This window comes from Tiliqua scincoides, chromosome 2 (genome assembly GCF_035046505.1).
Source record: "Tiliqua scincoides isolate rTilSci1 chromosome 2, rTilSci1.hap2, whole genome shotgun sequence".
NCBI classification, from domain to species: Eukaryota; Metazoa; Chordata; class Lepidosauria; order Squamata; family Scincidae; genus Tiliqua; species Tiliqua scincoides.
In genome coordinates, this window is record NC_089822.1 from 38,998,257 (window position 1) to 39,011,479 (window position 13,223).

Below are 13,223 nucleotides of genomic sequence, written 5' to 3' on the forward strand. Positions count from 1 at the left end.
TATGTTGGGGCTTCGTGTTGAAGAATGTGTTGCTGACACATAGACTGTGATGACAGCAAAACTCTAGCAGGCGTTGGCCATTTTTGTTCATCTTCCCAGTGCCGAACTGACCTAAGCAAGTGGGCCACGAACTGTTATCAGCACCAACTCTAGCATTGAAATCGCCGAGGATGAACAATAGCTCTTTTACAGGGATCTTCTTGATAGTGGTGGCCAGGTCATCGTAGAATTTGTCTTTGGCTTCTGCTGGAGACGACAGAGTCGGTGCATAAGCACTGATGAGTGTGACAGGTCCTGCTGATGACTGGAGCTGCAGGGACAAAATTCTTTCACTTCCCACAGTAGGTGGGATGATGGATTCCAGCAGGGTATTTCTGACTGCAAAGCCAACGCCATGTTCCCTGGTTTCGTTTGGTGGTTTTCCCTGCCAGAAAAATGAGAAATTTCTCTCCTTGACAGATCCGGAATGTGGCAGCCTTGTCTCTTGAAGGGCGACGATGTCCATCTGCAGTCTGCTCAGCTCCATGTCGATGACAGCTGTTTTGTGTGCATCGTCTATTTCTTGCAGGTCATCAGAGAAGCCAGGTGTCATTGTCCTTACATTCCAGGTGCCCAGTTTTAGGGCAGGAGTTTTCTGTTTTCTGTTGCATGGTGCAGAGTTGTCGATCCGCTTGTCGGTTTTCACCCTAAACCCCATGCACCCCATGAGGTTAACGGACCATGGCGAGGCAACAGGTCCACCACTGATATGGTATTCTCCCTTAGACAACTGCAGGAGAAATGCAGGGAACAACGACAGCCACTCTTTATAGCCTTCATAGATCTCACGAAGGCTTTCGACCTGGTCAGCAGGGACGGCCTCTTCAAGATTCTCCCCAAGATCGGATGTCCACCCAGACTCCTCAGCATCATCAGATCCTTCCACAAGGACATGAAGGGCACTGTTGTCTTCGATGGCTCCACATCAGACCCCTTTGACATCCGAAGTGGCGTGAAGCAGGGCTGTGTTCTTGCACCAACCTTGTTTGGGATTTTCTTTGCTGTCCTGCTGTTCTGCAGGCCTTTGGAACTGCAACAGAAGGCATCTATCTCCGGACCAGATCTGATGGAAAGCTCTTCAACCTCTCCAGAATGAGAGCAAAGTCCAAAGTCCAACTGAAATGTCTGCGTGACTTCCTCTTTGCCGACGATGCAGCTGTCACTGCCCACTCTGCCAAAGATCTCCAGCAGCTCTTGGATTGTTTTAGCAAGGCCTGCCAAGATTTTGGACTGACGATCAGCTTAAAGAAAACACAGGTCATGGTTCAGGATGTGGACTCACCTCCCTGCATTACAATCTCTGCGCATGAACTGGAGGTTGTCCATGACTTTGTGTACCTTGGCTCAACGATCTCCAACACTCATTCTCTCGATACCGAGCTAAACAAGCGCGTCGGTAAAGCAGCTACCACGTTTTCCAGACTCACAAAGAGAGTCTGGTCCAACAAGAAGCTGACGGAACATACCAAGATCCAGGTCTACAGAGCTTGCGCCCTGAGTACACTTTTGTACTGCAGTGAGTCATGGACTCTTCACTCACAACAGGAGAGGAAACTGAACGCTTTCCACATGCGCTGCCTCCGACGCATTCTCGGCATCACCTGGCAGGACAAAGTTCCTAACAACACAGTCCTGGAACGTGCTGGAATCCCTAGCATGTATGCACTGCTGAAACAGAGACGCCTGCGTTGGCTCGGCCATGTTGTGAGAATGGATGATGGCCGGATCCCAAAGGATCTCCTCTATGGAGAACTCGTGCAAGGAAAGCGCCCTACAGGTAGACCACAGCTGCGATACAAGGACATCTGCAAGAGGGATCTGAAGGCCTTAGGAGTGGACCTCAACAAGTGGGAAACCCTGGCCTCTGAGCGGCCTGCTTGGAGGCAGGCTGTGCAGCATGGCCTTTCCCAGTTTGAAGAGACACTTGGCCAACAGTCTGAGGCTAAGAGGCAAAGAAGGAAGGCCCATAGCCAGGGAGACAGACCAGGGACAGACTGCACTTGCTCCTGGTGTGGAAGGGATTGTCACTCCCGGATTGGCCTTTTCAGCCACACTAGACGCTGTGCCAGAACCACCTTTCAGACCGCGATACCATAGTCTTTTGAGACTGAAGGTTGCCAATATCATCATCATATTATTTATATTGGTTCTAAAATCAATAAATATAACCATCACACATGGTTCTCAGTTTCTATTTATGAAAAAGCTATTCAGAAGAAAATTTGTGTATGGTCTCATAAAGGCAGTGAAAGTTGTGCCTTCCTAATTTCAAACAAAATCAAACACCAGATTTTTGATTAACTTTTCTGTAATGTGCGTAATCTATTGGTTTGTGGCCCCTGACATTAGGTGGACAGGCCCTGATATTTTAAAAATGCACAGCTTTACAGAAAATCCAGCTTTACAGAATATCCCCTAAGTGCTTTGCATGTGTACATAACTCTAGAGAGTCTCTTTGCAATTTCAGAAAAATAATAATAATAATAATAATAATTAATACAGGTATTTCTATACCGCCTTTCTTGGTCCTCAAATTTCTCCTTAGACTTTATTCAAGGCGGTTTACATAGGCAGGCAAATTAAATCCCCATAGGGATTTTTACAATTTGAAAGAAGGTTTCTATCTTTCAAGAAACCACAACATTCAGATGTTTCTTTCTTGATCTGGTCGCACATTCTGGCCTCCATCCTCCTACGTGCAGAGCAGATGGAATAGCTTGGCTCAGCTTATCAGCTGCTTCAAGGTCGCACGGTGCTGGTGGCCTCGAACTGGCGACCTTCAGATGTTATCTTCAGGCAAATGGAGGCTCAACCCTCTAGACCAGACCTCCTGCCACACAAAATTTCAGATTGATTGCAGTTTGCTCTAGCACACACATTCAGAATTACAGAACTTTGTATTCATTCCAGATTTCCATTCTCTTGCATCGAGATGGGACTGATGGACATGCCACGGTGTTCTGGAGCCTGATACCTTCTGGCCTCAATCCAAAAGCAGTAACCACAGATGATATAAGTCCTTTCTCTGGCTTTGTTGTGTTTTTATCTGGACAAAGTGACACAACAATTAATATTACCATCAAAGCTGATGATATCCCTGAAATAAATGAGACGTTGATATTATCATTAGACAGGTATTCTGAAAGTAGGCTTTCTATTCCTGTTGATAATTAGTACTACAATTGTTGATTGCATTATGTTCATAGAGATGTTATGAATTAATGGTATTTTATATTATTAACTAATAATTGTTAATTATTGTATTTTACTGCATTTTAACCTTTGCATTTTTTTTCTTTTGTAAGATAACTGAGGTGCTTCATTATGGGTAGGGAGAGGCAGGATTTTTTTTCTAGTTCATAAAAAAATACGTCAGATTAGAGCCATGGATAAATTTCTCACTATTGACTTATAGATAATATGAAAATGGCTTTGTAAGACTGGTTGATCCCAGAACTTGTGCCTGCATTTCCTTGGCAGATAGCATTGCTCTGAAGACACAATTAAGCTGAATTTCCATTTCAGTAGCATGTAATGAAATAGTTCTGTCAAAATGTCCTGTAATAGTCTGTTTCTTTTAATGTGGTGTTATTCAGAATTAATAGGCATATGTAAAGTTTTATTCCTCCAGGAAAGCAGGTGATGACAGCAAAAAGAAAGTTTGAATGTCAATATTTCAGCATCCTTGCTGCTGCCTCCATGGTCATTGTGTAATTTGATTACACAGAAAATATTCCTCATGCTTCTAGATAGAAATTATTCTCTTCTTCAAATTAATTCTTATCCTGGTTGGTATCTGCATTATTTATAAAATTAAGGGCCCAATCCTACCTTCTAGCAGCGCTGCTCTTATGTGGGCTCCAAGGGAGATGACAGTTGCGAAAGTGCCATAAAGCATTTCCTTCTGCAACTGCCCACTGCCCTTGCATTAACATCATGATGGAAACATGGGACTTTGAACCTTGAGTTTTCCTTATAATATCTAATTCAGCTTTGAGGTTAGGCTGAAAGATGATGATTTGCCCCAGACCATCTAGTGAGTCTGGTGGTTGAGCAGAGATTTGTACCTGTACAGGCAACAATCTACCGGACTATTCTCACCATCTCATAAGGATCTTGTTTGTTAACATACTGTATTACAACTTCCTTGTTACTGGACTCCTCTCCAGTAAGTAAGTTCATGATGATCCTATGAAAATGATTGTTCTGTCGTTAATATGGTTACATTTCCTTGCCCTCTCAATGCAATACATTCCTCATCAACTTCACTCTTGGCCCCTAACCTTAAATGTACCAGCTGTTTTTCATACTATTGCTCTTTCACCTTCTCCAAGGATTAACTGCTATTCAACCTCACAGTTCTCTCACTTTGTTCTATACTGTACTCTTCAATATACCTGGAACGGGTCTCTCACTGTTGATGAAACCAGCCCTCTGCTCCTTCAAATGCTGTCTCAAAACCATTTGTTTATACAGTAAAGCCCTTTGTGAACCATAATATTAATGTAAATATGGAGTTACTTTTGTTCATTTAAGCCATTTCTGTATAACTTGACAGAAGCTGTCCAAGGTCAGACATCAGTTTTTTCCAGCCATGTTTCCTTACTTGTGGGCACATGCTATACTCCTCCTGCCAGGTCCACATTGTGTTTTGTTTTTTTTAACTACTGATATGCTATCCCTTGTTTCCTTTCTTCTGCTCCTTTTTGAAGCCCTGTCATTTTACCTTTGTTCATTTTTGACTGCAAGGGAAGAGATTATGAGCCCAAGCCTGAGCTTGCACCGCTGGCACTCTGCCGGCAGTGAGTGTGAAAACTTGCTATAAAGCACATTCACAGCCCTCAGCACCAGTTCAGCACCAACTGGTGCTGGGCTAGTGCTGGTGGATCATCGGAGCTCCACGGCTTGGTGGTTGCGTGGACTGCCAGGCGGCGGGGAGGTGGGCCGCAGGGAGGAGGAGTTTCGGGGCGGGTGGAAGTGGTGGGGAGAGGGCTGGGAGGAGGCATGCTGGGAGGGAAGGGAACAGGGTGGGAGGGAGGCGGGATTGGTGGAGCCTTGCTCCACCGGATCCTGAGCCGCATGTCGGGTCTGCCCCCGGACATGGAGGCTCTTGATTCTACAGTGACTCAAGGGTTGCCGTAGAATCTAGAATCGTAGAACCTAGAGGGACAAAAGTCCCCTTCTCCTGTGCCGACGGCACTGCCTGGTTAGTGTTTAGGATGCCGCGGCAGCCATTTTTGGTACCACAGCAACCCCACGCTCCAGGCAGCATAGTATTGGGCTGTCATCTTTCCATATACCACTTAGCATACTGTTAGTGCTAAATAAAGCTGTTAATACTTATAAATGCACTTTCTCATTTTTCCCCCTGACCTTTTAGGAGGTTTCTTAAATCCAGTGGCAGATATTCTATCCTTGACTACTTTTCTGTGCATGGACTTTTTCTGTAGAACTCCTCTTTATTTCTTTGGGAGCTTGGGAATGTGGCATTTTCAATGAAACATGCTTCTATCGCAAATATACAGTGAGCTGTAAAAAAAAAGAAAAGAAATAAATTTATTGCAAATTGAAATAATTGCTGAATTAAAAAATTCTAGATTGACTATAAGAGATGTCATTTCTAGTTTTGTCTTCTGACAATTGGTTTGTTCTTCAAAACTACAAGCGCGTGTTTAGGGCTGAAGTAATTTGGGGTTTAGAAAATGCTTTCCTTGTTTATATAAGTCTTACCATTTGATTTATTGAAAAAGCAGCCACAAATAACATTTCAGGCTGTTTTAATTCCTGTTTAAAAGAGGACTTTCAAATATGTCCCCATTTCAAAATGTAGATAAAGACAGTCTCCTGCCCTTCTTTAACTACATAGACAATCATTTGGGCCACTTGGTGGAATGACAGGTCCTGGAGGCTTGTACGACTATGAATCAAATGGGCTTCTTTTGTCTAATTAAAACCACTGAGTAATTACAAACAACCCTGAATAAAATTTGCTCAGCTGCTGTGGCTTGTAAGCCTGCACAGTGCTTGGCGGTTGGCAGCTAGCTCTTGGAGTAGAGCTGGTAACGAAAGCCTTGAATGGTCTTTGACATCCCAGTTGGTCATGGGGTCATCCCACATGAGTGGGAATTGCTGAACCTCTTGCTGGTGTTAGTCAAACAAGAAAGTGCCAAGCAACTAGGATTCCCATAAAGTGAACACGAGCTGCTGGAAAGATGCTGAGTTTTGATCCCTCTTTTTATCCCCCACCCACCCAAAAAAATCCTCCTTTCTTGCAAAGAATTTGGCAAACATCAGTTTTTATTTCTCCCCCCCCCCCCAAATTTCTTTCTCTTCATATTGACAGGGTAGAGACAGAAAGGTTTGTCGTGTACTTTGGGTAAGTGCAGCAAGCTGTGTCTTTGTCTTCAGTGAATCAGCACTTTGTTTTGGAAGTGGTTGGTCTGGACAAGACCCTGTCTCCTTTAATATTTCCCCTTCTTTCTGAAGCACTGTGTCTTGCAGATATCCTCGGGCGATGCATGCTTCCTATTGTCTTTTTATTTGGGAGCATGGGGTGGCAGACTGAAAACGTTTCTTTATGTAGGGTCTTTGAATAATAAAAAGTTATGAATGCATGGCTCATGAATGCATGGCTCTGATGTTTGAAGATACTCCAGGACAGTAGATTGGTTGTTCTGATTTACTAATGGAAAATCTGACCTCCTAAATATGGTATAATTGAGCTGTATAATTAAGATTAGACCAAAAAAAGTGTTATGCAGATACCCTCAAATAGATTGTGGGCTTTCACTACCATGTATAGACAGCATATTAAAAGTAACTAGCCAAATTTATTCAGGCTTTTTGAATATTTTTGTTGATAATTTTAAAACAATAATACAAGTTACTCATGAGCATATATTTTACCAAGGACATGTTACAGCTCACAATCAGGAGCCCTTATTTAAACCTTACTTGATAATCCCTAAGGAACTTTGAATTCAGTTAAGATCTACATTATTATGTGTGCACAGAAACCCAGGCAGCAAAACAGATTTGTAGCACAATCCTATGCATGTTTACTCAGAAGTAAGTCCTACTGTGCTCAGTGGTGCTTGTTCCCAAGTAAGTGTGAATAGGATTGCAGCCTTAGGACCCAAATCTGAACCCTGGGTGCTGGTTGCTATAAATGTGCTGTAAAGCATACGTATTTACAGCACTGGGCGTATAGGGAATGCTAGCACAGGGCCTGTGCCAGCCAGGCAGGAGGAGGATGTGCCACCCCTGGGGGTAAGTGAAACCACTGGGTGGTGATGCAGCCTCTGGGGGGTGGGGGAGATGGAACGAGGGTGGGGTGGGGGAAGGAATCAGGACAGGAGGGGAGCAGGACTGGCAGAGCTCTGCTCTGCCAGTTCCTAAACTTTGTTTTGGGCTGAAAACCCTGTTACAGAGTCTCTCAAACCTGCTCTGGCAAAATAGCTGGCATAGTCTTGAGAAGCTTCATTGTGGGACTTGGGGCTTTACCGGGGGGGGGGGGAAGGGGACAAAAGTTCCCTTTCCCTGAGGAGACTCCTGGAAGCTTCCCAGAGCCTGCTGGATACAGCAATAGCAGCTTTGGTGCCACTGCTCCAGCAGGCCCTGGGAAGCATAGGATTGGGCTACCCAAGGCTTCTCATAGCCAAAGAGAGTTTTTGAACTTCTCTCTGCTTACCAAGTAGATTTATAGAACTGGAAATTGATATCAATATCAAGGAACAAGCACTATCCCAAGTGATGCTAGAAACTAAATGCTTAAATTTATTAATTTCATACAAACACTGAGGATATTGGAAAGTTTCCTAAATGTTAGTAAAATATGCTTCAGTGCTACAGTTTGCTTTTAATCTCTCACCAGTCGGCTGTATTTTTGTAGGTAAAGTTTGCTGTTCAACAATCACTTATGCTGTTGCGTTTTGTTGGCTTTCTGTGTGTGTTGTGTGCATGTTTTGACTTTATCAAATCTACCACAATGGAAGTGGAGAGCATATGATCCATGTAGTAAGTTTTTCTTTACATAATTGCAGCATTTGTATGCAACTTTTCAATATATATGTATTTCAAACCAATAGAATAAAATGATGAAACCACCCAACAACAGGAGTAGATGCAATCTAAATAGCATGTTTTCTAAACTAAACAGCAGCCTCAAAGGGTTGACAGAACAAAAAAAAAAAGCTTTATTCTGTTTCTGAAAGGAAGTTCATAAGAGCAAGCATGCCTCCTGTGGAAGGGCATTGCAGGATTGCTCAACTGGAAAAAAGAAAAATCACTAATACTTTATCATAAAATTTGATATGTTTAGTTATTTATATGAGAACTTTCAAACTAACTTGCAAGTTGGAAACAAACCTTATGTTCTTTTTCTCAGAGTAAGTGTAGAAAATCAGATCCTGAAATCTGGATATACTAGCCGTGAACTGATCATTCTGGAAAATGATGATCCTGGGGGACTCTTCGAGTTTGCTGTATATTCCAGAGGCCCCTACAGGATAAAAGTAAGTTTCCAGAAATCAGTTCAGTCTACAGCAAGATCAAGCTGTACGTGGATACAATTTCAGGATTTTTGTTTTATAGGAAGGAGAATCTGTTGAACTGCATATTGTCCGCTCCAGGGGAGCCCTTATCAAGCAATTTCTGCGCTACACTGTAGAGCCAAGAGACAATGAATTCTATGGGAATACAGGAATTCTGGAGTTTAAACCTGGAGAAAGAGAAATTCAGATTACTTTGCTAACGAGGATGGATGGAATTCCAGAGGTAAAGAGGGGGAGAAAACAATCCTTTCTCATGTCTAATGTAGGATACTAAAGGTTGCATAGTCTTGGACTAAGACTGGGGAGACACAAATCCCCATGCAGTCATGAAGCTCATTGAGTACCCTTGAGCCAGTCACTCTCTCTCAGCCTAACCTACCTCACAGGTTGTTGTGAGGATAAAATTGAATATAGCACCATGTACAGGCGTGCCCCTGTATTCACAGAGCCCCACAAGTACGGAAACTGTGGACACAGGGGATACTATAAAAATAGAAGCCCCCGCACCACCACCCCTGCACCCCCTCACACTCGTTAACATTGTTAAAAAGGTCCTGTTTAGCATTAGAGCTAGTTTCATCAAGCATTTGGGCCGCCAGCAGCCTGCTCTGTAGTGCAATAAGAGTAAATGCTATAGCGACATTAAAACAAAAAAACTTCACCCTGGTAAGCTTTTTAATAATGTTAAGGGGGGGGATCAAAGATAAGATGGATATGGAGGCCTGCCTGTACGCTATTTTACTGTTATTATTATATAATATTTTCCTTTATATTAAGGATTGAAAAATGGGTCCCTGTCCTTACCATGATGTAACTTTAGCTGCTTTGTTTTTAAAGCAATCAAAGGGCCAAGGGAAGGGAAATTGCTTTACTCTCTTTTCTGATTCTTTTCCTTACTGACTGAAGAGCAGAGAAAGAGACTCTATTCCTATGAGGTCAGTAGACTGAAAGATTTCTGATGGTGCTTTGTAGCTGTACGTCCATCATATATCACCACCAGCCAAGAAGCGGAACTGGAGTCCTCTGTCCAGTGAGTGGCCTATGGGAGAATGGACTGCCTGGACTGCCTATTAATAATAATAATAAACTTTATTTGTATCCCGCCCTTCTCCCTAAAAGGGACCCTATTCACAGGGATATCATTAGCAGTGTGATTTTTTTCAGTCAATGACTGGATTATAAAATTATTCTATATGAATTAAGAATGGTAGTTTATCTGGTTCATTTCATTATTAATTATTCACTGCCTACCACAACTAGGCACTGTACCAAAGTGGTAGGATGTAGCTAATTTACATGATGAATTCTTCTTTATTGCAGAGTGATTTCCATTACTGATTGGGGATTGTTTGGGGATAAAATTGGAAACAGAACCATGTACAGGCATGCCCCTATATCCACGGGGGATTCCCCTCCCCGTATTCATGGACCCCCACAGATACAGCAACTGCAGATATAGGGGATGCTATGAAAATAGAAACCCCTGCACCACCACCCCTGTAAATTTTTTGTCAGCACTGCTTCCATAGTATATCCACATGGGAATCTTTTGGACAAATTGTGATGGGGTTCAGTAGTGACAAAAAAAAGTTTTACTAGACCATTAGGGCCTGATCCAAATCAGGGCTGGCGCAGGTCCCTTGCATCAGCCCAAGTCTGTCGCAAAAATGCCGTAAAGCACTTTCGTGACGACCTAAGTGGGGTTAGACCAGCACATGGACCAGCACATGTGCTGTCCTCCCTACTCCAATGCGGGCCCTGGGAGGCAGGTAGGTTGCATCTGTTGAGCTCGGCTGATGCAGGGGACTGGGGGGGGGGTGTAGGAAGGGTGGGGAGGAGGTGTTTTGGAGCGGGGGGAGGGTGGGCGGCAGTTGTTCCTGGGGGATGGGCAGGTGGGGAGTGGGAGTCGGGGCTAGGATCCGGCAGTTATGTTGGATCCTTACCCTGTTCCGGGGCAGTCCTAGACTGCTCGGATTCGCGCTACCGCTTGAGGTGATGCAGATCCGAGTAGTCCCATTGGGGCTGCTGCGGCTTTACCCCAGGGTAAGGGGAAGCTATTCCCTTTGCCTCGGGCTGAGCTGCTTGCAGCCCAGGCCCACCGGCCTTCCTGCTCCAGTGCAGGTTTGGATTGCACCCTTAGTCAATTTAATTTGGATTAATTTGGCAGTAGAAAACAATATTGTCTGGCAGATTCTTTTTCTGTTTAATTTTTAAAATATTAACCTACTGCTCTTTTTGAAATTATTCATGGATGGTTACTCATTTTTGTTTTGCATTGCAAATAGTAAACTTGGATCAATCTGCTTATTACTTTGAGCATTGCCAGTCCATATTTGTCTGATTTAGTTTCCCTGTTCTAGTTGGATGAATTTTACACAGTGGTACTCAGTAGCCATGGTGAACTGCCAAGTAAGCTGGGAAATGCCACACAAGTCAACATTACAATTCTGAAGAATGATGATCCACATGGAATAATTCAGTTTGTTGAGGATGGACTGACAGTAACTATAAATGAAAGCAAAGGGGCAGATGTTTATGCTGGTAATTCCTTATTGCTCATGTGTTATTGAACGTTAACTCGCAGTAATACCTGTTCGATTTCTTAATGTATTGAATTACATTGCATTATATCAGCGCGACTTAGTCATGGCTACAGCTACAACGCAGAGTCTCTCAGAATCTCTTTTCTTGTTAACTTCTTGGCATGAGTCCCAGCAGCACATCCTTTCCATACTTCAGTGGCACAAAGACTTAGGCCGCAATCCTAACCCCTTATGTCAGTGCTTTCCAGCACTGACATAAGGGCAGTGCAGCTCTGCGGGAAGGGAACAAACATTCCCTTACTTTGAGGAGGCCTCCATGAGTGACACCCAACTGCAGGATGCAGCACATGTCCCATTGGCTGGAAAGCACTGACATAAGGGGTTAGGATTGCACCCTTAGTGACTTAGTGAGTCCTAAGTCATGTTGGAGACTCCTCCGCATGCCACCATTGTCCATTTTTGAGAGGGCTGATGCTGTCTCTAATGTGTAGTTGCATTGTGTTGGTCCTCCTGCATGTTGCAGGACTCCTGAAATCTTCACAACATGGAAATAGCCACACTGCCATATCTGCTATATCGCAAAGGTCGCACTAGAAGGGGTCCTTGGTTCACTGCTTAAAAAAAAGATTATGCTATTATTGGGCTTGTAAGATGCTGCAAGAATATATGTAAATGACTGTAAATGACATAACCACAGGGACACGCATAGAGACACACATCACATACATGAATAGGAAGTTTAGTTACATCTGTAATCTCCAAAACTGCTAAACCAATTTACACCAACATCATCTTTGCCTGGATGCCATGGGCTTCTGAATGTGCTTGACAATGTGCTCAAGGATTTTGAAATCCAAGTAACAATCATCAGGTATTCTGTGTGATATAGCAGCTAAGCCAATGGTAGCCAACAATCTGAATCATGTCACTTTTTTCTTTCTTTCATAAAATGGCTTTCAAATTCTTACTTTATGGGAATGGTTTACATCAGGGGTTTCCAAACCCCGGCCCGGGGGCCAGATGCAATCCGCAGCAAGCCTCTTTCCGACCCGCGGCCAACCTCTTGTCCCCTGAAAGCCTCTGGCCCACTCAACTGAATGTGACCAGAACTGTGCTCTGATTGTGTCTGGAGGGTGTTCTGAAGGCCAGAGAGGTTGAATGAATGAGCCCATTCATTCATTTATTCACTCATCTAAGTTCCATCTCTAATTTATTTATTTAAATTTTATTTTGGAAATTTTTTTCCAGCACTCCACACCACGCCAGATATTTGATGCGGCCCTCTGGCCAAAGAGTTTGGAGACCCCTGGTTTACATGAATCATCATTTTCCCCGGCTACTATTTGTCAACCATATGGCAATATTATTATTATTAACAGTATTTATATACTGCTTTTCAACTAAAAGTTCACAAAGCGGTTTACAGAGAAAAATCAAATAACTAATGGCTCCCTGTCCCAAAAGGGCTCACAATCTAAAAAGATGCAAATGAATACCAGCAGACAGCCACTGGAAAAGACACTGCTGGGGTGAGGTGGGCCAGTTACTCTCCCCCTGCTAAAAAAAAGGAGCACCCACTTGAAAAAGTGCCTCTTACCCAATTAGCAGGGGTTCACACAATAATACAATAGTGTGAACAATAATAGTGGTGTGTGTGATGAATTTGTATAGATGATTTCCTTAGAAACAATGTTCATGTCAAAACTCTCCAGAAATGATGTACTTAACAAAATTTCTTGCTGTAATATTGGAATTTCTTCATGTTATTTTCCATTATCTGTTTTGCCTGACTGTCTACATAGTTAAATTCACATACCTTTCAAGCTTTTTTTCCTTGAGTTTTCTCTGTTGTGTGTGACATTACTAATCCATATGCTTGTGTTTCAAAGCTGTGTTCAAAATTATAAGAATCCAAGGAACCTTTGGCAATGTGAATGTGTCTTGGACAGTTCATCCAATTTCTACACAAGACATCTACCCAGAGCAAGGGATGCTTTTCTTTGGAAATGAAGAAATTTCAAAAAATATCACGATTTATTCATTGCCTGATGAGGTAAACATTTTTTACATTAGACATTTTTTTATTTGG

The 13,223-nt window shown here is 43.0% G+C and overlaps 1 protein-coding gene across 1 annotated transcript in view; it reads left to right on the forward strand.

Moving 5' to 3' along the window:
• The window catches only part of ADGRV1 (adhesion G protein-coupled receptor V1), a 294,630-nt gene that overhangs the window by 28,931 nt on the left and 252,476 nt on the right, over positions 1–13,223 (forward strand). Inside the window, exons 11-16 of the mRNA XM_066613579.1 lie at positions 2,950–3,173; positions 6,383–6,415; positions 8,426–8,552; positions 8,632–8,814; positions 10,952–11,132; positions 13,024–13,187. Coding sequence (XP_066469676.1) covers positions 2,950–3,173; positions 6,383–6,415; positions 8,426–8,552; positions 8,632–8,814; positions 10,952–11,132; positions 13,024–13,187 — 912 coding nt within the window. The remainder of the gene's footprint in view (positions 1–2,949; positions 3,174–6,382; positions 6,416–8,425; positions 8,553–8,631; positions 8,815–10,951; positions 11,133–13,023; positions 13,188–13,223) is intronic.